This window comes from Brachionichthys hirsutus, chromosome 15 (genome assembly GCF_040956055.1).
Source record: "Brachionichthys hirsutus isolate HB-005 chromosome 15, CSIRO-AGI_Bhir_v1, whole genome shotgun sequence".
NCBI lineage: Eukaryota > Metazoa > Chordata > Actinopteri > Lophiiformes > Brachionichthyidae > Brachionichthys > Brachionichthys hirsutus.
Genome location: NC_090911.1, coordinates 477,095 through 503,902, shown reverse-complemented (window position 1 = coordinate 503,902; position 26,808 = coordinate 477,095). Strand labels below are relative to the sequence as shown.

Here is a 26,808-nt window from a genome sequence, read left to right as displayed (position 1 = left end):
TTTAGAGTTTAGAATGTTTTATTATGATAGCATTTTCATTTTTTCTTTTTTTAAACGTTTTATTTATATAGAATAAACAGCAAATGATGCTGAGGGGGAGGAGGGGAGGCAAGAAAAGCGAGAGGGGAGAGCCACAGAGATTAGATAGATACGTCAGGTTTGGCTTGATCCTCCCCCGTCTGGGCGCGCGCGCGCACACACACGCACGCACACACACACACACACACACACACTTTACAAAGAAGGATCATCATCAATAAGATTAATAACTTTCTGAATATATCTAGAAATAAAAAAGAAAGCAAAATAAAAGATGACACCCTCCCTACAGTTTTACAAAGAGCCTGGAGGAAAACAGCTGAGTAAGTTTAACATGTACGCATGCATATATTATATGCAGGCTGGCTGTGTGGACATGGGGGGGGGGGGGGGATTCATTTTAAAAGCCCCAATTCTTACACTAAATCCAAATGAGACCTGCTTCACACCTCTGCATGTAATACACGGTGTCCAATCTGGACATAAAAGGTCCGTTTAATTTTAGCAGATGTCCAAATGTCTCAAGAGGGAGGAGTTAAGGCAGACAGCTGATTTCAGGACAGATTGCAGGGCCTTTGTCCAGCCGAGTCCTCCGTTTTTTTGGAGTAAACAATGATTTGGTATACAAACCTAACATCAGCACACAATCAGAGCGAGCAGGATGAACGAAGGAGGAGCAACATCTGATCCTAGAAATCGAACGGTCCTCGTTACATCGGTGGTCTCAAAGCCAAAAAACAAGACTGGCAGCAGCCTGCGATGGAGCTCCGAGCGGCGTGCGCCCGGCCTGCTGAAAACGGGAGCAGCTTTGACATTTCAGTTGGAGTCTGCGCTCCACCAGGGACTCCCAATGCCTCTCCACGGCCTGCTTAACAGAAAGGGCACCACCGGCGAAGGGAAGCGGGCTTCAAGCAACGGTTAAAATGGGCCTCCTTTACGGCCCAAAGCACGGCAGCTACAGACATCTAAAGAGCCATAAATACAGACGCGTCTGATAAATAGTGAACGACAAAGGAGTCCCTTTTGTTTGACTTCAGAACGACCAGATCTCTCAACGTCTCTGCTTCTCCTCAGCTGTTCCAGAAAGGATCCATGTTCACACAACAGTTTGGAATTTTATCCCCCCCCCCCCCCAGACAATGAAAAACACGCAAGTCACAACCAGTTTGTAGTGTTCATTAAATACAAGGAAGGAAATAGCATGATGAAACAAAACAGCAAATTTCACTTTGACTCTAGAATCAGAAAATACAGATGAGCCCGAATTCCTCAAGCACAAGGGACGCGTCGGAGTAGCTGCATGAGACCCAGCGTGCACGCAGAGACACGCCCGTCTCACCAAGAACACGCACAGGTGTGTGTGTGGAGAGAACGCGCACACCTGCCCAAAGTCCCGCCTCCGTCTGGACAAAGCCGACTCCCCGTGAGCAAAGAAACGGCTTTTCAGAGATTCGCAGTGACACTGAAAGCTCTACGCTCTGAGCTCATCAATGAAGTGATTGATCGGTTTCAACGACCGGAAAAGGATTCCTCAAGTTCTGACATGAAACAACAAAAACAAAATGAAAAGACAAATCTGCAGCGAGTGAAGCCCCCCCCCCCCCCCGGACTGTAGGGGGTTAGGCTGGATTCAGTGGGCGAAGCCCCCCAACAGTGAAAAGCACGAGGCAACACATACCAGAAAAAGAAAGAGGTTAGCAAACGGCTAGTGAGCCAGGACAGTTCTGTAGAGCGGTAAGGGAGGGCTGGGGGTCGGGGGGGTCGGGGCGCTTCAGCAGCAGCCTCCTCCAGCGTGTTGGCCTCCCTGGCTACCAGACAGCGTGGAGTTGGTGGTGGGATGCTGGGGTCCGATCTTGATTCCATTAGCCTGGGGGGAGAAGGGGGGGGGGTAAATCAGGTACAGTAGTCCCTCATTTTCCGCGGGGGTTACGTTCCAAAAACAACCCGCAATAAGTGAAATCCGCAATGTAGTAATCTTTATTTATTTACAATTATTATACATGTACATAAATGTTTTAAGGCTGTAAAACCCCTCACCACACACTTTATACACGTTTAACAGTCAGGCATTAATCTAAATAGATTGTTTCAGTATTATAGAATGAAACCAAAGATCAGAACCTTTTCAGAACTAAACATTAGTTTGAGAAATATAAATACCGTATTTTCCGGATTATAAGTCGCGGTTTTTGTCATAGTTTGGTTGGGGGTGCGACTTATAAATCGGAGCGACTTATATATGCTTTTTTTTACAAAATCTGTGAGCGCAGAGACAGTAGCCTACACATTTCTATAACAGGTGTTACAGGGAACTCTGTGACCCGTCAGAATCTGTCGCGGTTTCTGGAGGTTCAGAGTTATCTGTCACACCTGTTATCTAAAAACACAAATTAGAAGGGCTGATTGAAAATGGCGCCGAAAAGAAAGTCATATTCCGCGGCTTACAAGCTTCAGATAGTGAAATATGGAGCCGAAAACGGCAATCGAGCAGCAGAAAGAAAGTTTGGAGTGAGCGAAAAACTTGTAAGGGACTGGCGAAAAGCGGAGGTTACGCTTACTGAAATGAAGAAAACAAAGAAAGCTAATCGCGGGCGACAAGCTAGGTGGCCACAGTTGGAGGAACGAGTTCACGCATGGGTGCTTGAACAACGTGCTGCTGGGAGAGGTTTGTCAACGGTGCAGTTGCGTCTCCGCGCCCAAGTGGTTGCCAGGGAAGTGAATATAAACGGCTTTGCGGGAGGACCTTCTTGGTGTTACCGCTTCATGCAACGCAAACGCCTCTCTATCAGAGCTAGGACGACACTGTCCCAAAAACTGCCAGCGGACTTCCAAGCCAAGGTTGACAGTTTCCGCGCGTTCATTGAAAAGCATGTAAGTGATCACAACGTGACACCGGATCATATTATTAACATGGACGAGGTCCCCCTCACTTTTGACATCCCCATGGGCCGAAGTGTTGCAGAGAAAGGGCAAAAAAGTGTGAATATCGTTACAACTGGTCATGAGAGATCACACTTCACAGTGGTGCTGGCATGTTATGGAGACGGATCAAAACTGCCACCGATGGTCATTTTCAAACGAAAAACCATGCCAAAAATCCAATCCTCCTCAGTTGAAGTCGCCGTGAACGAGAAAGGGTGGATTGATCAAGAAATGATGAACTTGTGGCTTACAAAGTGCTACAATAAGCGACCGGATGGCTTCTTTAGAGCACGCAAAGCTCTGCTTGTGATGGATAGCATGAGAGCGCACATCACACCACAGTTAAAAAATAAACTAAAAGTTCTCAACTCCATACCTGCCATCATCCCTGGAGGCTTAACCAAAATACTCCAGCCACTTGATATCTCCGTGAATAGGAGCTTTAAGTCAGTTTTGCGTAACCTGTGGGAGCAGTGGATGACGGATGGAGAGCACAGCTTCACGGCAACCGGGAGAATGCGCCATGCAACTTTCCTGGAAGTCATTGAATGGATCGACAAAGCATGGGCTTCAGTGACAACCGCAACCATCCTGTCGGGATTCAGAAAGGCTGGAATAATTGGAACTGCAACTGACGACGAGTCTGATGTAAGCGACGTAGAAGAGGAAGCGGCGTCTTGTCTACCTGCCGAGTTGGGGGAGTTGTTCAAAAGTGACACCGAGGATGAAGATTTCCTTGGATTTCGTGATCCGGAATAAAACCTGATATTTTGGTAAACGTGTTAGCATGTTCTTTGTGCTATATGTTGTTTGGTGTTGGATTTTATCAAATAAATTTTCCCCAAAAATGCGACTTATCCTCCAGTGCGACCTATATATGGTTTTTTCTTCTTAATTATGCATTTTTTGGCTGGTGCGACCTACAATCCGGAGCGACGTATAATCCAAAAAATACGGTATATAGTACGTACAGTAAACGTTTTCCTGTTAATAATGTTAAGGCGTGCAGGTCGAGGAAAGAGCCGCTTGGAGTGCAGAAGAACAAATATTCTACTCGTGCTGTCTTTAGCCTCTCATGCTGCTTTATTGGATAGCTTAGCACAGCGGAACGGCAGCGGCTACATGTATCAACAGGAAGAAACAAAACCCAAAAGGGACGTGACGTTTATGCTCCTACAAAATAAAAGCCTCTTTTTACACAGAGAATAAGAGCGCTATAAAACAAACGCTTAACAAATAAATATGATAGCTTTTAGAAATAACGAATTTAATTTTAATGATCAACCTACGAGGTTGAACACATGAGAAGTTATTAATAGCAACTCGCGCGTATTTCACAGTTCCTCCGACCGCGCCCCTTCGTCTTGAGCCGCTTCAAGGCGCGTTCAAGTGCAAAGATAAAATCTGAAATTGCACTAAAAAACTCCGCGAAGCAGCGAAGTCGCGGAAAATGAACCGCATTATATCGAGGGACGACTGTACATTTATTCCCGCCGATCACGACTGCTAACGTTTCAGGTCTCTGGTCGGTCGCGTTCCTGCTGCCTCTGGGAAACCTTTAAATCACATTTATGGAGCGAAGGCCTTTCCTCTGGGAGGCTGCCAACATTCTAGCGGGGGCTCCCCCCCCCTCCGTCAGCTGATGTGGTCTGGCTGGCCCACCGGACTGCTTTCACCCCATCCTACTAATAACAGGACGACTTGGGGGCCGGCCAGCTCCAGAACGGTGCAGTCGGTCTAAAGCGCCGCTCAGACTCTCACTACAAACAACAATGGCTGCCAGACAGACGGGTCAGCGCGTCGGGCCGAACTCCTCCGGAGACACGGACCTCCGTTCATCTCCTTTGCATGTTCCTAAATCCAGAGGGGAAGGGCGGAGCTGAGCATGAAGGATTTAAGCTAAAGTCCTGCCCTGCCGAGTTTAAGCTAAAGTCCTGCCGAGTTTAAGCTAAAGTCCTGCCGAGTTTAAGCTAAAGTCCTGCCGAGTTTAAGCTAAAGTCCTGCCGAGTTTAAGCTAAAGTCCTGCCGAGTTTAAGCTAAAGTCCTGCCCGAGTTTAAGCTAAAGTCCTGCCCGAGTTTAAGCTAAAGTCCTGCCTGAGTTTAAGCTAAAGTCCTGCCTGAGTTTAAGCTAAAGTCCTGCCGAGTTTAAGCTAAAGTCCTGCCGAGTTTAAGCTAAAGTCCTGCCTGAGTTTAAGCTAAAGTCCTGCCGAGTTTAAGCTAAAGTCCTGCCGAGTTTAAGCTAAAATCCTGCCGAGTTTAAGCTAAAGTCCTGCCCTGCCGAGTTTAAGCTAAAGTCCTGCTGAGTTTAAGCTAAAGTCCTGCCCGAGTTTAAGCTAAAGTCCTGCCCGAGTTTAAGCTAAAGTCCTGCCCAAGTTTAAGCTAAAGTCCTGCCCAAGTTTAAGCTAAAGTCCTGCCCGAGTTTAAGCTAAAGTCCTGCCGAGTTTAAGCTAAAGTCCTGCCCGAGTTTAAGCTAAAGTCCTGCCGAGTTTAAGCTAAAGTCCTGCCGGGTTTAAGCTAAAGTCCTGCCGAGTTTAAGCTAAAGTCCTGCCGAATTTAAGCTAAAGTCCTGCCCTGCCGAGTTTAAGCTAAAGTCCTGCCCTGCCGAGTTTAAGCTAAAGTCCTGCCCTGCCGAGTTTAAGCTAAAGTCCTGCCGAGTTTAAGCTAAAGTCCTGCCCGAGTTTAAGCTAAAGTCCTGCCCGAGTTTAAGCTAAAGTCCTGCCGAGTTTAAGCTAAAGTCCTGCCCGAGTTTAAGCTAAAGTCCTGCCGAGTTTAAGCTAAAGTCCTGCCGGGTTTAAGCTAAAGTCCTGTCGAGTTTAAGCTAAAGTCCTGCCGAATTTAAGCTAAAGTCCTGCCGAGTTTAAGCTAAAGTCCTGCCGAGTTTAAGCTAAAGTCCTGCCGAGTTTAAGCTAAAGTCCTGCCGGGTTTAAGCTAAAGTCCTGCCGGGTTTAAGCTAAAGTCCTGCCGAATTTAAGCTAAAGTCCTGCCCTGCCGAGTTTAAGCTAAAGTCCTGCCCTGCCGAGTTTAAGCTAAAGTCCTGCCCTGCCGAGTTTAAGCTAAAGTCCTGCCCTGCCGAGTTTAAGCTAAAGTCCTGCCGAGTTTAAGCTAAAGTCCTGCCGAGTTTAAGCTAAAGTCCTGCCGAGTTTAAGCTAAAGTCCTGCCGAGTTTAAACTAAAGTCCTGCCGAGTTTAAAGGAGTCCCTCTTTCATGTCTCAGAAAAACCTCTGAAAATGAAACCGAAAACACATTCATCACGTGCACAGTTACGTGCACGTGATGAATGTGCTTTTCTGGACTCGTTTTTTATTTAAGAGCAGCAGGACTAATACTTGTGTGAACTTGCTGACAGGCCTGCTTTAGATTTCCCTGCATCACTGTTCCGCTGAGAAGGACCCATCTGGGCGGCTTGCAGGCTGGCTGGCTGGCTGGCTGACTGGCAGGCTGACTGGCAGGCTGACTGGCTGGCTGACTGGCTGGCTGACTGGCTGGCTGACTGGCAGGCTGACTGGCAGGCTGACTGACTGGCTGGCTGACTGGCTGTTTGTTTTCTTGTTGAATGACTGAGACCTTGTGGGATGTGAGGAATTTATTAGCTGGCAGGGTGCCGAAAGTGGGCGAGGCAGAGAGAGAGCTGAGGAGTGGAAAATAGAGCGGGGGGGGGGGCTTGGCTGAAGTCAAAGGAAGCAGAAATGAGCCCCCCCCCCCCATTTTTCAAGGAGACAGGATAAACCTCACACAGCGCTGGACAACTACAGGAGGAAGAGAAGAAGATAGGACGAAGAGTAAGCCCAAGAAAAGTGAAGAAGAAGAACAGATCTGTTTGCAAAGGAGGGGGGGAGAGAAGGGAGAGTGCCCCACCTCGTTGTTGATGTCGAACACCCCCTCCTGGATCTTCTCATAGATCTCCTTGGCCGTGTTGATGAAAGCCTGGAGAGAGGCAGAAAGGAGGAGCTTCAATTCATGACTCCTGTAAATGAGGGTCGGCGCTGTCAAGTATGGCTGAGGTCAAACGTTACGCTACGCTACGCTACGCTACGCTACGTTACGCTACGCTACGCTACGGAGGAAGAACTAGAACAGCTGCAGCTCAACGAAAAACGCTCTCGCGCCTCCAAGCAACTCAAGATTCACGCGAGAACATCTGGAAATATCACAGCAGCCCGTCATCCACGGGTCGAGCGCTGCGGCTGAAAGCACACAAAACATGGACGTCTCCCGCAGGAAGACTTTCCAGCGTCTCACTGAATGTGTGTGTGTATATATACACATACTGCATATAATGCACCTTTAACATCGCGATTGTCTGTACAGCTTCTAGAAAGACTCCAGAACACCTTTAGAAACTTCTCCTGGAATAGATTTACGTTTGTATAAATACAAAGAAGGCGACCAAGCAGAAGATACACAGTACACACTAAAATAGTACTTTTACACTCGGCAATATATTGAAATGACGTTATAAACACATTGCATCTAGCTGTAACAGGTTCACTTTGGTAAATATTGATCCATAAAATGATCATTTCGTGCCGACGGAGGAAGAAATTGACACTCGAGACAATTGATTCATCCACAAAGTCACTCTTGTAAGGAAATGCAGAACTGCCACAGTCACTCTGGGGGGGGGGCTGCAGAGAGCCCAGCCAGCAACAGAACGCAGGGCGGGAAACATTGAGGATTACCACGATGAACAGAAAACCTGCGTCTGACAAAGTGAGGACCAACGAATGAACGTCAGGGACAGCGTCTCAAGGATCCGGACCGGTCAACAAACTAAAGTCCTGGCCGAGTCTAAGGGGGCGTTCCCACTGCGCCAAGAGGACTCGGTTCCTTTGGGAGCAAATTCTTGCATTTCTAAAGTCCTGTCCTCCTTCCTCGATCACATTGGACACGCTTCTCAAAATAGTGTACGACGAATACAGTGGAAGATAGAAGGCCATCCATCAAGCTGGTGTCCACCCACAGACCCTGAAGACAAACCAAGCCCAGTGATTGGCTGTTGAATGTCGCCGAGGGGAGGCAGGGCGGGGGCTATGAATATGTATGAACTTTAACTAGTTGATATACTGCTGGAGAGAAGAAGGTGAGGAAGGAGGATGTGAATGGAAGAGTGCAGGAAGAGACGGGGGAGGGGAGGGAGAAACGGGAAGGGGGGTAGGAGGGAGGCAAAAAGCAAATGGATGTCAAGGGAGGAGGAGGGGCAAAGGGAAGAGGAGAGAGGAGGAGAGGAGAGGAGGAGAGGAGAGGAGGAGAGGTATCAGGAGGATTCAGAGGGCACTAATGAGACAAATTAATCATACCACACACACACACCCCTCCCCCTTCATCTTAACCCGACAGCTCAACTCGACAGTGGTGTGTGTGTCTGTGAAATCTATGCACACACACACACACACGATTATTTATATGATTGGATAAGTGAGAAAGGCGTCCCTGAGGACAGGTCCATGCGTTCATTAGACTCGACAACACCGGGGGTGTGTCTCTGCGAGGGGCGGGGCTGTGAGCTGAAGATGCTAACAGTGCATCCTGATGCTAACGTGAAGCAGGCGGCTCCACGACGCTTCAACTACAGATTCTGGCTCAGAGAAAGATCACACCTTCATCACGCCGATGAAGAGGAGTGAGGCGCAACAAAATGGCAGCGTCCCGGGAAGTGAAAGGCAGATAGAGTGCACGTTGTGTTAACGGAGAAAGGATGGCTGCAGGTACCACCGGATACGGATCTCGTTTAGGGCCGTGGGGGTTCTTAGCAACCCGAGGAGTTAGCACGTTGTGCTAACATGCTGATGCTCTGGACACCCCCAGACGCTTCACACTGTATTACTCCATCCCCGGAGGAGGTGAAGCTCCTGCTGTAGCCACGATGAACCATTATTTCATGCGTTTCAAAGGCAGCCTGAACAGGGGTGAACGCGCACGTGAACGTGCACGCACGGCCGTGCTTGGATATCCTTACCTCCTCCACGTTGGAGGCGGTCTTGGCCGAGGTCTCCATGAATATGAGGCCGTGTTCTCGAGCAAACGCTTCACCTTCCTCTTTCTTCACCTCTCTCCTTGACTCCAGGTCACTAAACACAAACAGGAGATGTGAAAACGAGACGCTTTCATGCTTTGCTGGAACTAGTTTCAGTAAGTTTGCACAGCGCATCAACTCTTTACTGGCAGGAAGTGTTTCCGTTTCCCTTCCTGAACACTGGGTTCAACCGTGGCTGCTCAATGGCACGTCGGCGCTGCCCACGACCGGCTGAGGTCAGTAAACCAGCACAACTCATCTTTTGACATTTTACACAACACAATGTTGTGAAACTGAAGCAGAAGTTCCCCTCTTTCTGTCTAAATGATTCAAACGAGTGAGACATTTATTAATAAACCTGTCCCTGCGTGACATTTGGGCCGCAGCAGGCCTAACATCGCATGCATTTTAAACAAACGCGTTCATAGTGCTGCCCGACCGAACATTACAAGTACGAAAGGACGTACCTCTTGTTGCCAATCAGCATGATGACCATATTGGAGTTGGAATGTTGGCGAGCGTCCTCCAGCCAGGTCGTCAAATGGTTGAAGGTGTCCCTTCTGTTGAGGCAAAATCAAAGTGACACTGATCGAATGGTGAAGAGCACTAAAGCATGTCAGCCTTCACTTCTCCTCGATGGCCTCCACATCTCTGGGTTTGGATAAAAGAAAGGTCAATTCATCAGGAATTTAGAGGAGATTTTTTGTGAAGTGAAAATGAAATGCAAAAATGACCATTTCTACGAAATTTTGAGATCAACCAAAAAATATTTGTGAAATAAGAGCTATATTTTTTTAATGTATATTCAGCCCAGGTGAGGATTCAAACAGAGAGTCACTAATACAGCCAAAGTGTGACTTGAGTGGTGCCATAAAAATGGCTCCAGGCGATGAGTTGGAAGCAGAAGCGCTGACTCAGCGCTGCATGCTAGCAGCTACCGATAGCAGCTACCGATAGCATGGAGCGCTGAGTCAGCGCTGCATGCTAGCAGCTACCAATAGCATGAAGCGCTGACTCAGCGCTCCATGCTAGCAGCTACCGATAGCATGCAGCGCTGACTCAGCGCTCCATGCTAGCAGCTACCGATAGCATGAAGCGCTGACTCAGCGCTGCATGCTAGCAGCTACCGATAGCAGCTACCGATAGCATGAACCCAGGCCACCATGATCACAAAGTCACTGCAGATACAGCCATGAGAATCTGAGCCGCCGCCTCCCTCCCCTAGGAAGCCATCAACTCTAGACGCAGTACTGCTCAAGGGTCAGGTCAACCATTAATAATCATGCTCCAGAGATGAGGAAGTCATCAATAGATTTTCCTTTGCACTGATTGGATGGAGATGTGTGCTGGCGTGGGTCTGATGGTTGTCAAATCTCACGCCTCCCAGACATGTTATGTTACTATGGCAACAAAAGGAATCATCAATGCATCAGACGAGTTACAAAGGTGACGTTAAATATAACCCTTAAATGATGAAACAGTCATTGACAAGAATTAACTATTAATATGCTAAACTGAGAGCCAAAGCATGCTAATCCTGATATGTACCAATATTAGCATGTTGACATCGCTACGGGACCGGTTGTACTCGGAGTAGCTCTGAAATGGAGTCTGGATGCGGCTCTGTCCCATGTGTGTTCAGACCGTCTGATTGGGTGTTACCTTGTGATGTCATAGACTAGCAGTGCTCCTGCTGCTCCTCTGTAGTAAGACCTGGTGATGGACCGGAAGGATTCCTGACCAGCCTACACAAACAGAAAAGCGGGTGAGAGAGCTGCAGACTCCGGCTCGCTCCTCTCCCGGTTTACCGGAACCGTCCTGCTATCGGTGGGCACCACCGGTCGATGGTCGAGTCCCAGACACGGTCCGGATTCTGGTTCCTGGTTTTCAGAGAGCTGAGCCTGTAGCTCAGCTCCCTCTCTGTCTCCCATTCTGTGTGCATGCATCACTCATCGTTTCACCCCCCCCCCCCCCCCCCATGGACCGCCTCTATTTCTATTACTCCTTTCACCATCGAGCACCGTGACCCCGCCTGCCCTCCGTCCCATGTACAGTAACGACGTTGTCTGTGCTTCGTTCTGGACGGACTCGGACACAAAATGGACACTTTATCCTCACAGCTGCCGTCCTGCTCTGCCCCGACCTCTGCTGAATAACCAGACAGTCAGAGGACAAAGCAACCAGTTTGTTGTTCAATGAAGCAGCCGGTCAGTGAGTCAGAACGAGACGGCTAGCTGGTCGGCTAGCAGAGATGGTTAGCTTCTTACACCAGTCAGTCAGGGAGCAGCCAACCAGCCAGTAACGCTGTTAGCGCTGTGTCTGACGGCCCTCATTCGGGCTGAGCGGCCATGGCAGACGTCCAACCGGTTCTGATGCGGGATTATTCTAGTCCAGAAGAATCAGTGAACCCTGACTAAAGTAACTGTTGTTGGACAGAACGCCTGCAGGAGTCGGAGGTTTAAGAAGGACTGTTCTGGGCTTCCTGACGCTCGCCCCAGTGTTTTACCATAGGGCACTAGCTCCCCCTGCTGGTTAAACTACATGTTAGATGGCTTGATGATGATAATGAATATATTTATTCGATAGAATGTTAGCGTACAAGTACAGTCACACAGTAGCATGTATTACAGTACAAGTACAGTCAAACAGTAGCATGTATTACAGTACAAGTACAGTCAAACATCCTGTCTAAGAGGAGTATTTCTAAAAAGCCCTTGCGGTCTTGTTTCCGTTGAAAGTCCTTAGTACATAAATCGACATTTAACAATACAAATAAAAATAAAACCAACATTAATTACTCAATTTATGCAAAATAACATTAGAAAAATAAAAATATAAAAATAATTTTACACCACAGATGTAAAATGACAATAAATTACAAAGACACTTAATATGTACAACGTAGGTGGACAAAAAGGGGGGGGGGGGGGTTTGATCCGGAGAGAGTCGTGATGACTATCTCCGTTTCTGTCCCCCTGAAAGGTGTATTTTTAGGGCCGTTTTGAAGGAGGCCAAAGAGGTGCATGTTTTGAGGGCAGGAGTCAAACAGTTCCACCCTTGGGGGGCAGTATTGTAAAAAGATGATTTACCCATGTTGGTCCTATAGGAGGGGGTAACCAGGTTGTTGTTTGAGCTCCCTCTAGTGTTGTGGCTGTGGGTGTCACTAAATCTGTGGAGGTGTTTATTCAGGTATGCAGGGATTGAGGGGACTGAGGGCAGAGCTGCATTGACTATTTTAAATGCCAATCCCATTTTGAGTTGATTAACCCTGTCTTCTACCCTGAGCCATTTTAGGCTAGCAAAATGTCCAGGAAGAAGGTGGGTCATGGGCCCCAGATTGAGGAGTAGCCGAATCAGTTTGTTTTGGGAGGTTTGGAGCCTGGTTTTCAGGGACACTTTGATGTTGGAATACCAGGAGGTGCTAGCATAGTCAAAGAGGGGCTGAACGAGGGCTCCAACAAGCGTCCGGAGAGCACTTCTGTTGACAAAAGCAGACATTCTGCCCAAAAATCTTGTTCTCTGATTGACTTTTTTGATCACCTTAAAGCTAAGCTAAAGAGGCCGGTTTCAGAGCAAGGATCAACAGAAATGAAGAATATTAACTTCATGACACTCTTAGTCCAGGTTGGACATTAATATACGTTCCTGAACAATATATTCAGAATGGCAGGACTATTACAAGTATTTACATTTTGTGCTGGTAAATTGTAATCAGGTAGGTATTTGAGTTTTAAAATACAAAAAGAAACAGGAGCAAGAGACAAAAAAAAGTTCAGGACCACAGCATTAAAAAGTTGAAAGCTGTGCAATAATCCGGCTCCATATCATTTCCTAATAAGCGTTCACACCGTCATGACACCCTAATGGCGCCCGTTCTTTGAACATGGCACAAGTGTTCAGCTGCACAAACGAGGCCTTTTGCACTGCAGCATTGCTGAAGATGGCAGACAGTCAGAGCCTCGTCGTGTTGTGGACCCAAACAAATGGAACCTGTGCTGAGCCAGAGGATCCCACAGGCCAACATTACTGATGCGACAGGAGCCCACTGGATATGTTCTCTACAGGTCATAGTGGAAGGGGCTCCACGCCCACCTCACCACTGACTTCTGGGAGAATGAACCCTAACCCATCCTGCATGTTGCCCTGATCTAAATCCTATTGAGAGCGTTTGAGGATGAACGGCAAAAGAACTTTATAAAAATGGACATCAGTTCCAGAGTTTGGATGCCCTTCGTGAAGCCATCTTCGGCTTGTTCCCACCAGCCTCCAGGAAACACTCACATTCAGCGTGCCCAAATGTTTAGTGCGATCGGGCAACTCACCACGGAGTCCTTGACATTTGCACTTCTCTTTTGTTTTTGTTTTCCAGCTGTTTGAATTACACGCAGTATTCAATAAAGTACTCTTAATGGAGGGGTCCCCAACCACTGGGCCGTGGCCCGGTACTGGCCTGTGAGGGATTTTTCTACCAGGCCTCACAGAAAGAACAAATTATTGATATCATATCTGTTGTATTGATTATTAGAGTGTGTCAGGTGTTTTATTCTGAAAAACAACCAACATAACAAATCACCTGTAAATCTTCTTGTTCACGTTACTATAAACAATAAACCTGTAAACTAGAGAAAATGAGTTAAAAAAAACAAACATCTTTGGAGAACTTCTTTACAAAAGGAGAAAAGTCCAACTGAGGAGGAAGAAGAGGAGCCGACAACCTCCAAGAAAAGAAAGCTGGGAGTCGCTGAAAACAGGGGTTTACAAAGATGATGACACATTTGCCTCGTTCCTGTACATCCCGGCTACGTTGTTCTGATAACTCGATCCATGGATCTCTCTTTTCTGTTCATCACGCAGACATAAAATAAAAGCTAAAAAGCATCTGAACTTGGCCGAGCCATGTCTGTGAGAGGGATTTAAAGCCCGCATTAAACTGCAGCAGTTTAACGTCACATTAAAGACAACGGGACGGACACTCCATTCTACACACATGATGAAAACAGTGTTTCATGGGTGCTTCACAGAAATAGAAGGAAAGAAGGGAAGCCACCCGTCCTGCCCTCAAAACATGCACCTCTTTGGCCTCCTTCAAAACGGCCCTAAAAATACACCTTTTAGGGGGGCAGAAACGGAGATAGTCATCACGACTCTCTCCGGATCAACCCCCCCCCCCCCCCCCTTTTTTTGTCCACCTACGTTGTACATATTAAGCGTCTTTGTAATTTATTATTATTATAATAATTTATTGTCATTTATTGTCATTCATTGCCATTTTGCATCTGTGGGGTAATTTATTTTTATTTTTCTGTTGTTATTTTGCATCAATTGAGTAATTTAATGTTGGTTTTATTTTTATTTGTACTGTTAAATGTCGATTTATGTACGAAGGACTTTCAACGGAAACAAGACCGCAAGGGCTTTTTAGAAATGCTCCTCTTAGACAGGATGTTTGACTTTATTTGTACTGTAATACATGCTACTGTGTGACTGTACTTGTACAGTAATACATGCTACTGTGTGACTGTACTTGTACTGTAATACATGCTACTGTTTGACTGTACTTGTACTGTAATACATGCTACTGCTTGACTGTACTTGTACTGTAATACATGCTACTGTTTGACTGTACTTGTACTGTAATACATGCTACTGCTTGACTGTACTTGTACTGTAATACATGCTACTGCTTGACTGTACTTGTACTGTAATACATGCTACTGTTTGACTGTACTTGTACTGTAATACATGCTACTGTTTGACTGTACTTGTACTGTAATACATGCTACTGTTTGACTGTACTTGTACTGTAATACATGCTACTGCTTGACTGTACTTGTACTGTAATACATGCTACTGCTTGACTGTACTTGTACTGTAATACATGCTACTGCTTGACTGTACTTGTACTGTAATACATGCTACTGTTTGACTGTACTTGTACTGTAATACATGCTACTGCTTGACTGTACTTGTACTGTAATACATGCTACTGCTTGACTGTACTTGTACTGTAATACATGCTACTGTTTGACTGTATTTGTACTGTAATACATGCTACTGTTTGACTGTATTTGTACTGTAATACATGCTACTGTGTGACTGTACTTGTACTGTAATACATGCTACTGTTTGACTGTATTTGTACTGTAATACATGCTACTGTGTGACTGTACTTGTACTGTAATACATGCTACTGTTTGACTGTATTTGTACTGTAATACATGCTACTGTGTGACTGTACTTGTACTGTAATACATGCTACTGTTTGACTGTATTTGTACTGTAATACATGCTACTGTGTGACTGTACTTGTACTGTAATACATGCTACTGTTTGACTGTACTTGTACTGTAATACATGCTACTGCTTGACTGTACTTGTACTGTAATACATGCTACTGTTTGACTGTACTTGTACTGTAATACATGCTACTGTTTGACTGTATTTGTACTGTAATACATGCTACTGTGTGACTGTACTTGTACTGTAATACATGCTACTGTTTGACTGTATTTGTACTGTAATACATGCTACTGTGTGACTGTACTTGTACTGTAATACATGCTACTGTTTGACTGTACTTGTACTGTAATACATGCTACTGCTTGACTGTACTTGTACTGTAATACATGCTACTGTTTGACTGTACTTGTACTGTAATACATGCTACTGTTTGACTGTACTTGTACTGTAATACATGCTACTGTTTGACTGTACTTGTACTGTAATACATGCTACTGCTTGACTGTACTTGTACTGTAATACATGCTACTGCTTGACTGTACTTGTACTGTAATACATGCTACTGCTTGACTGTACTTGTACTGTAATACATGCTACTGTTTGACTGTATTTGTACTGTAATACATGCTACTGTTTGACTGTATTTGTACTGTAATACATGCTACTGTGTGACTGTACTTGTACTGTAATACATGCTACTGCTTGACTGCACTCGTACTGTAATACATGCTACTGTTTGACTGTATTTGTACTGTAATACATGCTACTGTGTGACTGTACTTGTACTGTAATACATGCTACTGCTTGACTGTACTTGTACTGTAATACATGCTACTGCTTGACTGTACTTGTACTGTAATACATGCTACTGCTTGACTGTACTTGTACTGTAATACATGCTACTGCTTGACTGTACTTGTACTGTAATACATGCTACTGTTTGACTGTACTTGTACTGTAATACATGCTACTGTTTGACTGTACTTGTACTGTAATACATGCTACTGTTTGACTGTACTTGTACTGTAATACATGCTACTGCTTGACTGTACTTGTACTGTAATACATGCTACTGCTTGACTGTACTTGTACTGTAATACATGCTACTGCTTGACTGTACTTGTACTGTAATACATGCTACTGTTTGACTGTATTTGTACTGTAATACATGCTACTGTTTGACTGTATTTGTACTGTAATACATGCTACTGTGTGACTGTACTTGTACTGTAATACATGCTACTGCTTGACTGCACTCGTACTGTAATACATGCTACTGTTTGACTGTATTTGTACTGTAATACATGCTACTGTGTGACTGTACTTGTACTGTAATACATGCTACTGCTTGACTGTACTTGTACTGTAATACATGCTACTGCTTGACTGCACTCGTACTGTAATACATGCTACTGTTTGACTGTATTTGTACTGTAATACATGCTACTGTTTGACTGTATTTGTACTGTAATACATGCTACTGTTTGACTGTACTTGTACTGTAATACATGCTACTGTTTGACTGTATTTGTACTGTAATACATGCTACTGTTTGACTGTATTTGTACTGTAATACATGCTACTGTGTGACTGTACTTGTACTGTAATACATGCTACTGCTTGACTGCACTCGTACTGTAATACATGCTACTGTTTGACTGTATTTGTACTGTAATACATGCTACTGTGTGACTGTACTTGTACTGTAATACATGCTACTGTTTGAATGTACTTGTACTGTAATACATGCTACTGTTTGACTGTACTCGTACTGTAATACATGCTACTGTTTGACTGTACTTGTACTGTAATACATGCTACTGCTTGACTGTATTTGTACTGTAATACATGCTACTGTTTGACTGCACTGATTCATTACTTTCAAGTCTAATATGTCCATTAAAATTCGCCCCTCATGGTGAGATTTTAGGATTGATTTTCTGTTTTATCTAAGGATCCCAGGCTGACCTTTAATGTTACAATGGTAGGAAAGCCTCCTTAGAAACAAACCATAATAATACTATACGTTACCGTATCCCAGATCTGCAGCTTTATCTGTTTGCCATCTATAGTGATCATCCTCGCTCCAAACTCCACGCCTACAAACAAAAGGGTATGAACCGGTTAATGTCCGGTTCTGCCTCGATTAGCATTCCGTCAACTTATTCGTGATACTCATGTTCACTTATCCGCACACGTCTTATTTGATTCTGAAATATTTTTTAGCATTAGCATAAGTTGAGACTGGAGCCACATTCATCAGGAACTGTCCACAAAAACAATGCAAATAGGAGGTAAAATGCACTACTGGCACGTTCCCATGCTAATCCTGGAGAGCAAGACTAAGATTGATCAGGAGATGTCTTTCTAACATTTGATTATCTGCAAGTGGATTTTCAGGAAGAGAAGAGAAGAAAGATGAGATGAAGGGAAGAGACGCAGTAAAAATGAAAAGGACACCGTACGTCCCCAAACACACGATGATGCACTAAAAGATGACAGGCACTCTTACCGATAGTGAGGTCGTGAACTGGCTGAAACCTCTTGTCTGTGAACTGTAGTAATAGACATGACTTCCCCACACCTGAAAGTAAAACACACACAGATTAAAGATGGAGAGCAGGAGGACAGGACAGTGACTTCAGAGTCACACATACATGCACAGATTAATATAGACGTGCCACGCGCTGAGAATGACATGTCTCAAATAATAAGTTATAGAATGTATTTTTCTCGCCACACAGAGTCCTTTGCAAGGACCTGACAGGAAGTTACACGTGTACAACAACAACGAAAGTCTTATACTACAACTTAAAAACACTTCAGGAGAATAATGGAGTCATCAAACTGTTCCCCACACACACACACACACACACACACACACACACACACACGTCTGTAATAAACAATAAATTGTTTGGAGAAAGAGCTGCAAGAATTCGTATTGATTTAATGTTATTTATAACCAAAATGACTAAATAATAAGTGAGTTTAAATAAACTGGATAATGAAAAGAGGCATTTTGTTGCCAGCCTGTCTGCAACTTTCAATGGTTACTTAATCAGGTTAAATACTGAAACGATGAAATTAAAATGTATTATATGATGTTTAGTTTGCATTCTCGCATTACGCCAGGATGAGGATTCAGAGTAGTGAAGTCAGTTCAGTGCAGGGGGGGGGGGGGGGGGGAGGAACCCTCCTCGGTGCGAGCTGCTCAAGAGTTGGTCAGAGAGTGAGCGTGATCTTCATCCTTAACGGTTGCCAAGGGTTACCACGGCCATACAGAGGAATAGAAGATCAGGAATTATATTATGTTGTTGATAGACTAAAGACTTTCCTTTTTAACAAAGCTTAGCATTAGCAGCTTCATATAGCATCTCTCCCCCTCTCTCTCTCCCCCTCTCTCTCTCCCCCTCTCTCTCTCCCCCTCCCTCTCCCTCTCCCTCTCTCCCCAGCCGGTGCAGACAGAACGTTGTCCCCTGTGAGCATTAGGTTCTGTCCAAGGTTTCTGCCTGTTAAAGGGAGGTTTTTCATTGCCTCCGTCTCCAAAGTTCTTGCTCTTGTGGGTCAAGTTGGGTTCTGTCTCTCCCTGCTAACCCTGTAAAGCGTCTTTAGATGACTTCCTGTTATGATCCGGTGCTGTAGAAATAAAACTGAATTGAATTGATAGAAAAAACCAGTCGAGATGGAGGGCAGCTTCATGATAGCTAGCAACCAGGTCACCACCAACATCATCACAGCGCATGCAGTAAATAGTCTCTACTTATATATATATATATATATATATATACCACCTACGTTTCACAGCAACACACGGGAGCCAACAAACAATGAAGCCTCCATTTGCTCCATTTCTCCAATTAGTGAAATGAGTTACCCAGCTTCCTGGTTAGGTTAGGTGTTTATTTATTTCAGGCAATGACAAAAAGCACACAAAACAAAACAAGCCATGCCACATCGCACTAGCCACATTTAAACAATAAGTAATAAGTAATATTGCCAATTCAGCCTGAAAGGGAGTGGGAAGAAGAAAACTTATTTAATCCCACCCCCATTTCTCATAACATATAAACATAATAAGTTCCTCTATTTCAAGCTCCAAATCATAACAACTATATGCACTGTATGATTTCGAAAAATACAACAAAATATCGGATGAAACTAGCGAAATTACAAAATTATATATATACATATATATATTTATTTATTCATTATGGTGTTACCACAGGTAACAGATGACAGTTTAAACAGTCATGCCAACATTAATAATAAACAATACCAACAATGGTAATGGAAACAATAAGTACCTTCAAGACCCTCTGTTTGAATATTGCGAGTAAACCAGGTGTCTATATACTAACTTAAATTGATGAATACCTTGACATTGCTTGTGGTGTGTATCCAGACTGTTCCGAAGTTTAACCCCACGTACAGACAAACAAACACTTTTGAGTGTGGTTCGAGCTTGAGTAAGTTTAAAAACTCCAAATCATGAGCAGCTGCTCGAGCAGTAAAAAAACGTTGCAGGTTAATGGGTAATGATTTGTTAAATGCCTTGAACAGAACTACTAGAGGTGTATCTCACAAGATCCATAAATTTAAGCAACTTTGACTGAATAAATAAGTTACGATTATGATCCCGAAATCCGACCTTGTGAATGATCCGTACTGCTCGTTTCTGTAATATGCATAATGGATTTGCTGTGTTCTGATAAGTATTCCCCCACACTTCAATGCAGTAGGTAAAGTATGGAAGTACCAGAATGCAATATAAGGTACGGAGAGCACTCTCGTCTATAGGTATGGCTTGACCTTGTTCATTATTGATAAACTTTTGGAGATCTTAGTTTTTATGTCTGACGTGAGGTTTCCATGACAATTCGTTATCAATAATAACACCCAAAAATTTGATCTCATTTACCCCTTCAATTGGGATACCTTCAATAGTGATTTGCAGTTCTGAATCCATTTTTAGACGACTAAACATCATGACCTTAGCTTTATTAATATTCAAAGATAATTTATTTGTGTCCATCCACTTCTTTATAGCATTTAGTTCCTTGTTCACCGTATTTACAAGCTCCTTATAACTGTCACTACTATAGAATATGTTTGTGTCATCCGCAAACAGGATGAGTTTTAATGTTTGAGATAGATTAAAAATATACTGAACAACTTTGGACCCAAAACGGACCCCTGGGGGACACCACGAGCAATGTCAAGTGTTTGAGACAAGCACTGCCCCATTTGCACATACTGCACCCTTCCTGTCAAATAACTTTAACCAGTCCCCAGCCACCCCTCTTATCCCATATTTATCCAGCTTATTGAGTAACAATGGGTGATTAATAGTATCAAAAGCTTTTTTTAGATCTATAAAGATACCAGTTGCATACTTTTCAGCTCCATTGCTGTAGTGATTTCTTCAATTGCCTCAACTATCGCCATAGAAGTCGATCTATTTGTTCGAAATCCATATTGACCTTCATTTATAATGTGATGTTTCTCAAGTCGAGGGTTGAAGAGTTTCTCCAGAATTTGAGAATTGAGGCAACAAGGAAATCGGTCTATAATTATTAAAACAATGTTTGTTATCATTTTTGAATAGAGGGATGACTTTTGCAGTCTTCATTCCTTTCGGAAAACAACCGGACTGGAATGATAAATTACAGATGTGAGTGAAAGGCTTCACAATATTCAGAATGATGTTTTTGACCAACGTCATGCTGATATCATGACAGTCAGGGGACAGCTTACTCCTACACTTGTGTACAATGTTGATCACTTCCTGCTCAGTTACAGCTGAGAGGAAAAGAGACGATGGATTATGTTTAATTTTCAAATCACATTTATGTTTTCCTTGGTCCGGGATTTGAGCAGCTAATTCAGGGCCGATGTTTACAAAGAAATTGTTGAACTTATTAACAATGCTGCTTATATTCTGACACTTTTCACCATTTTCATCAGCAAAGAAATCCGGATATGTCGGTCTTGAGTAGCCTTGTTTGATTAAACTATTTAATGTTTCCCACGTTACTTTTATGTTGTCTTTATTTTCATATAATTTTCTTTTATAATACAGCTGCTTACTGGTCTTATGTCTGTTAATTTATTCCTGTACTTCCTATATCTTTGTTCCATTTCAATTGTCTTTACTTTCTAGAGGAAACGGCACCGTTTGTGGTACGATAGCAAGCAAAGAATGCCTGCAGTAGCAAATAGTCAAATATTTACACAATAATAGACCGGAGGCAGCTTTGACTTCATGAAGCACTCCAGAAGCTTCTCTGGCTAGTGATGCCGGTGCGAGTTTACATGTTCACTGTTATTGCCCCCGACCGACGCCACTGATGGGAGAGCAGATATTAGCAGATATTAGCTACACTGTGGATTAGGGTTGGGCAATAATATTCATATACCGGGATAAATACTTCCAATGGTAAGATAATTACTTATATCGGTATAAATTATCATTGAAGTTGATGCCGTGCTTGTTCTGCAACTGCGCGCCGTATTTATGCATTGGCGCCTCCCGTGTACTACAGCAAGGTGGCGGAGAAAGGCAGAGCAAGGGAGGAGCGGAGACGATAGACGAAGAAATTGTTGCTAACCAGGGAGGTACCTCTGTAATATGGAAGTGGTTTGGTTTCGATAAAGATGTGGAGCAACAGACCATAATATGCAAGGTTTGCAAAGCAACGGTGACGACAAAAGGTGGGAACACGACAACGACGTTCTACCATCTCAAGCGCAACACGGTTCAGTACGAGGCGAGGCAGAGTCGGAGCGAGGCAGAGTCAGCGAGGCAGAGTCGGAGTCGGAGCGAGGCAGAGTCAGCGAGGCAGAGTCGGAGCGAGGCAGAGTCGGAGCGAGGCAGAGTCGGAGTCGGAGCGAGGCAGAGTCAGCGAGGCAGAGTCGGAGCGAGGCAGAGTCGGAGCGAGACAGAGTCAGCGAGACAGAGTCAGTGAGACAGAGTCAGCGAGGCAGAGTCAGCGAGGCAGAGTCAGCGACCACGTCGTCGACACTTAGCCAGTCAAAGATACTAAATAAAGTCTGAAACTCACGTTGACGTTTACGGCGTGAGTTCAAACAATATTTAGCAGTATACTGTAAACTGTGTACTTGAATTCTGAAGACTTTGCACTTAATGCACTTGCTGTATTGCACAGTTTGTTATCAATAAATGTGCTTTACAATTTGAGACAAGTGCATTTAATTATACAAGTTCAGGTTTGTAGCTTTTTATACAAGACTCCGCACAATTTAATTATATCGTGATATATCCCAAAAACATCGTGACACAGATGCTGAGGTCCATCGCCCAACCCTACTGTGGATACATTACAGCGCTGAAGCCACATGTGCTTACGTACAATAAGCTAAATGCTAACAGTGACATGTTACGTATGACACAACTTACTTAGTGGTAACCAATACAATCAACACGATGACTCCAGAAGTCTCTGGTTGGTGACTTCTGCTGCCGCGGCCACAAGCAGCGGCGATAGCAACGAGCTGCCCCCCGAAAGAAGCAGGTCCGAGGGGCCCTCCAGGCTTTCTGGCATGCATCTAGCTTACCACTGTCCATCCCAGCGTCCCGAAACCGGTGCTGCATCACCGTAAACAGCCCAGCAAATGCACCTGCTGCCGGACTGCAAGCTCCACCAGCAGGCCCCTCACCAACAAGGGCTGCCAGCAGCCACCAGAACACACTAGTCCCTACAAACCAAACTCACAAACACGATCTGGGAATGCTAACGAGTTCATTTCGTGCGACGTTTACATCAGGCCAAAAATAAAGATGTGCTCTACGCCATTTCACTGAACATCTAAGGCTGAAGCTGGACGCTGTGGCCTTCAGCGAGCAGCTAGGCTAACGGCAACGGCGAGTCGCAGATAGCATTCCAACAACAATAGGGTGCGCGTCGTTTGACCGCAACCCTCCAATGGCCGGGATCGAACATGAGGACGATCTGCTTTCGCGGCAGGACAGGTGTTTGCCCAATACTCACGTGACTACGTTAATGCTACCTTGAAGTTAGCCGGGCTAGCACCCCCGCCCTCGACGCAACCGCACAAAAGGCCCCAGCATCGATCTCCCTGCGCCGACAAAGTAGTACAGAGGGAGGCTGCGTCGGGTTCCTCTGCACGGTCGGCGTGTTTAAACTATTAGCCGTGTCTGTTAACAGGAGAAACACAGAGCCGCCATCCCACCCGACAGCTCGGCTTTTACCGCGTCATCGGACTATCCAGCACTGCGGAAATACAGGCCCGTCGAGCTGCTGGGCGCTAGCTAGCTAGCTAGCTGGCTAGCCGCTAATAGGCAGTCGCGCTTACCCGTATCTCCGATGATGATGTATTTGAAGAGGTACGCGTACGCCATGACCCGGGTCTGCGCAATAACCTGACTAGACCTGCGTTAAGGCAACCTGGAGCCGCTCGCCTGTTTGTCTGTGACGGTGCTGAGGAAGGAACAATAAACAGCCAGCGCCACAGGTCTACGTCAGAGGCCCCGCCCTCGCCACGCGACAGGTCTACGTCAGAGGCCCCGCCCTCGCCACGCGACAGTGTGACGCATTCGGGGTCTCCTCGGAATTCTTAAGAGTGAAATAAATAAAAAGAATACAGTAGTGTGTTAGTTTGCTACTTATCATGGATATACAAATGTATATAATAATAACAATAATAACAATAATAATAATAATAACTAGGAACGCCCTCAGAGAGAGCAGACCTCCTCCAAGCAGCTCGTTCCCCTCCTAACTGGATCTCCACCGTCCACACGGTGATCTGGATCAGAACCAGGAGGTTCTAGATTGTTCTTGGTATCTTTATACTCCAACATGAAAAGTAAACGTGAATCCGAGCTGATATTTGTTCCTGACCTTATTCTGGATCAGAACCAGAAGACACGTTTCATGATAGTTCCTATCGGACCCCTTTATGACTCTGATTCTTGGTGAGTGAATTGAATGTATATTTTAGAAGATTTCTTTAAAGCCTCCATTATAAGCGGATTTACGACGGTGGCGCAGGTGGTTGAGCGGGTCGTCCTATGATTGAGAGGTTTGCGGTTCGATTCTGGGCTCCGGCACGCGTGTACACTGTCGTTGTGTCCTTGGGCAAGACGCTTCACCCACATCGCCTGTGTGAATGTCGGTGGTGTTCAGGAGGGCCGATATTTTGTCAATACCACACCAATAAAATAATGGTCTTGGTGCGAGACATGAGCCGTTTGATGCTTTCAAGAATCTTCTATGCTACAGCAGAGGAGGAATCCTGATTGAAAGCAAGATAGGTTTCTCCTGCTAACATTTCCATGGACATTTATCCCCTCTGTCTGGTTGTCATGGTTACAGCAGTGGGCAAACTGGACTCATTCAAGCCATTTCATGTGTAGATCCTGAATCTAAGATGCCTCAGCAAAGAAGACAACATTTCCTTGAGCAATATCATGCATGGCTACAGCTAATGTCTCAAACCCAGATTCTAGAAATGTACTAAAGTGATCAGAAATTATATTCTCCCTCTTATCAGAGATGCCAAAATGTAACATAATTTTAATTATGATATTAATGTGTCTATTTCCTCTACACATATTGTAATTCATATATCTTATCTGTCTCTTATTTGTTTCTGAAAAAATGCAATTACCACACAGAAATTCTTAAAATGCCACACTGACCTCTTATTAGAAAGTCTTACAGGATATCTGAATATTCAAGCATGTTTTCATTTTATCTGTGGTATCACAAATCATTGAATTAAGAAAAAAATACTTTAACATAGCAGGATGGTCTCTGTGTTGTGAATAATAATTCCACACAATATATGTCAAGTGTTAGTTCAAACACACAAAAGGAACCATCAGAACCTTTGAAGGAACATTAACATTTCCCTGCAGCTGTAGGAGCTCATTTTATCCAGCAGAGAGAAGCAGAGTACCAGTTATATATATACTTGGTCTTTTGTACACGTGCATTAAGAAGTGTATATTCTATTTCTAAATCTGAGGGCCAACACACGGAAAGCCCCCCAGCCCCGCTAACATACCTGGGAGGGTTCTAAGGGAATGTGCAGATCGTCTGGCTTGTGTTTGGAACAGACATTTTTAACAGCTCACTGGACCAAGCCTCGTGTTTCACCCAAAGTCACATCACGCACGACGCCCATCGTGATGGAGAGCATTGAGAGGCTGGTAAAGGAGCACATCCTCAAAATTAATGCGGACAAAACAGAGGAGGTCATTGTGGACTTCAGGAAGAAGCAGCTCGATCGTGTATGATATTTTTAAGTCTATTTTATCGATGATATTTGACATATAAAAACTGTGCTGAGCCTAAATGCAACATCATTTTGTTCTGTGTACACGTGTGCGTACCTGAATGACAATACGTTTATAGTTGTGTTTGTGAGTGTTCAGGGTCCTTCTTATTGTGAAGTGAAATGTTCTCCCACTGACGGGTTTCAATCACGTGGAACAAAAGGAGGCCCTCCAGGCCCGCACGCGTCTTTCTCTGTGTACACAAGCATGTGCTCAGAAGTAAGCAGTGCAAGAATAATTCAGGTTCGTCTGAAGCAGGTGTGGAGGAGACACACCCTCGGTTCTATTGTTCTAACTGAACACATCACGAAGAGCAAAAACCAAGAATCAACTGGTTAAGTGTGATTTCACCCAAGAGGCTTCTGCAGTTCTAAATGCAAACATCTGGTGGAGAGTCCAGATGTCTTGTTCAGAAGCACCAACGAAACAGCTCACCTGAGGGTGGGCGGGACAACCACCCTTCACCTTATGCATGTTAATGACTCCTGGTGGTTTTGATCCTTTGAGCAACAGGAGCATAAGTATCTGGACTCTATATTAAATGGTATACTGTATGTCCACTTTCTGAAAATAATGCTATTCTGGTGTACTATTGATTTCATCTTCTTGTCTGTGTAGGTTCTGTCGTCCACGTCGAGGTAAATCCTGACTTCTGGGAACCGGCTGCTGACTCACTCGGTGCGGATCGTTGCTGTAATCGCACCCTGAGGGCCAATGGGTCCGTTTACAGCTCCGTGTATATACAGCACACAGCAGGCCAATACTAGGGAAACTCATAGCGCTATATTTGGGCGTATTGCCATTAAGAGTCAGAACAAGAACAATCTAGAACCTTCTGGTGCTGATCCAGATCACCATGTGGACGGTGTAGATCCAGTTGGGAGGGGAACGAGCTGCTTGGGGGAGGTCTGCTCTCTGAGTGCGTTTCTAGCTTCCACCGCATGTGCTAGTTTTTGAATCGTTCTGCTGGACATATTAAAGGAGAATTCTGTCTTTCAGATGCGTGCTGCCGGTCCAGGTGAGCTGCTGGATGAACCCATGTTCTGCAGCCAGATCCCCAGTGAAGTGCAGCTCGCCTGCATTCAGATGGCTGCGAGGCCAATTTCCTGATTAGGAATGTGGGGCAATTAACATGGGCAGCCTTGAGGATACGACCTGACTACGAAGGAGATGAAGATAGAACAGCGACAGGGAAGATGAGCCAATCTATTTTGACTTTATTCATCTTGTCCACCAACTTTTTACAGCAGGAGTGTTTTATTTCTTTCTA

At 44.7% G+C, this 26,808-nt stretch overlaps 1 protein-coding gene across 2 annotated transcripts; it reads right to left on the bottom strand.

The window, feature by feature from the left end:
- rab2a (RAB2A, member RAS oncogene family) lies at window positions 1-23,689 on the bottom strand. 2 transcript variants are annotated; one of them, XM_068748393.1, is made up of 8 exons: window positions 23,552-23,689; window positions 17,727-17,798; window positions 17,246-17,313; window positions 10,637-10,719; window positions 9,442-9,534; window positions 8,918-9,029; window positions 6,817-6,885; window positions 1-1,906 (listed from the first exon to the last, which is right to left on the bottom strand). In XM_068748393.1, the coding sequence occupies exons 1-8, from the start codon at window positions 23,595-23,597 to the stop codon at window positions 1,811-1,813; spliced, it is 639 nt and encodes a 212-aa protein (XP_068604494.1). In that variant the 5' UTR covers window positions 23,598-23,689; the 3' UTR covers window positions 1-1,810. The 2 variants fall into 2 exon arrangements, with proteins under 2 accessions (XP_068604494.1, XP_068604495.1); XM_068748394.1 differs by lacking the exon at window positions 1-1,906 and adding an exon at window positions 6,674-6,707.
- Between the last annotated feature and the right edge of the window lie 3,119 nt (window positions 23,690-26,808).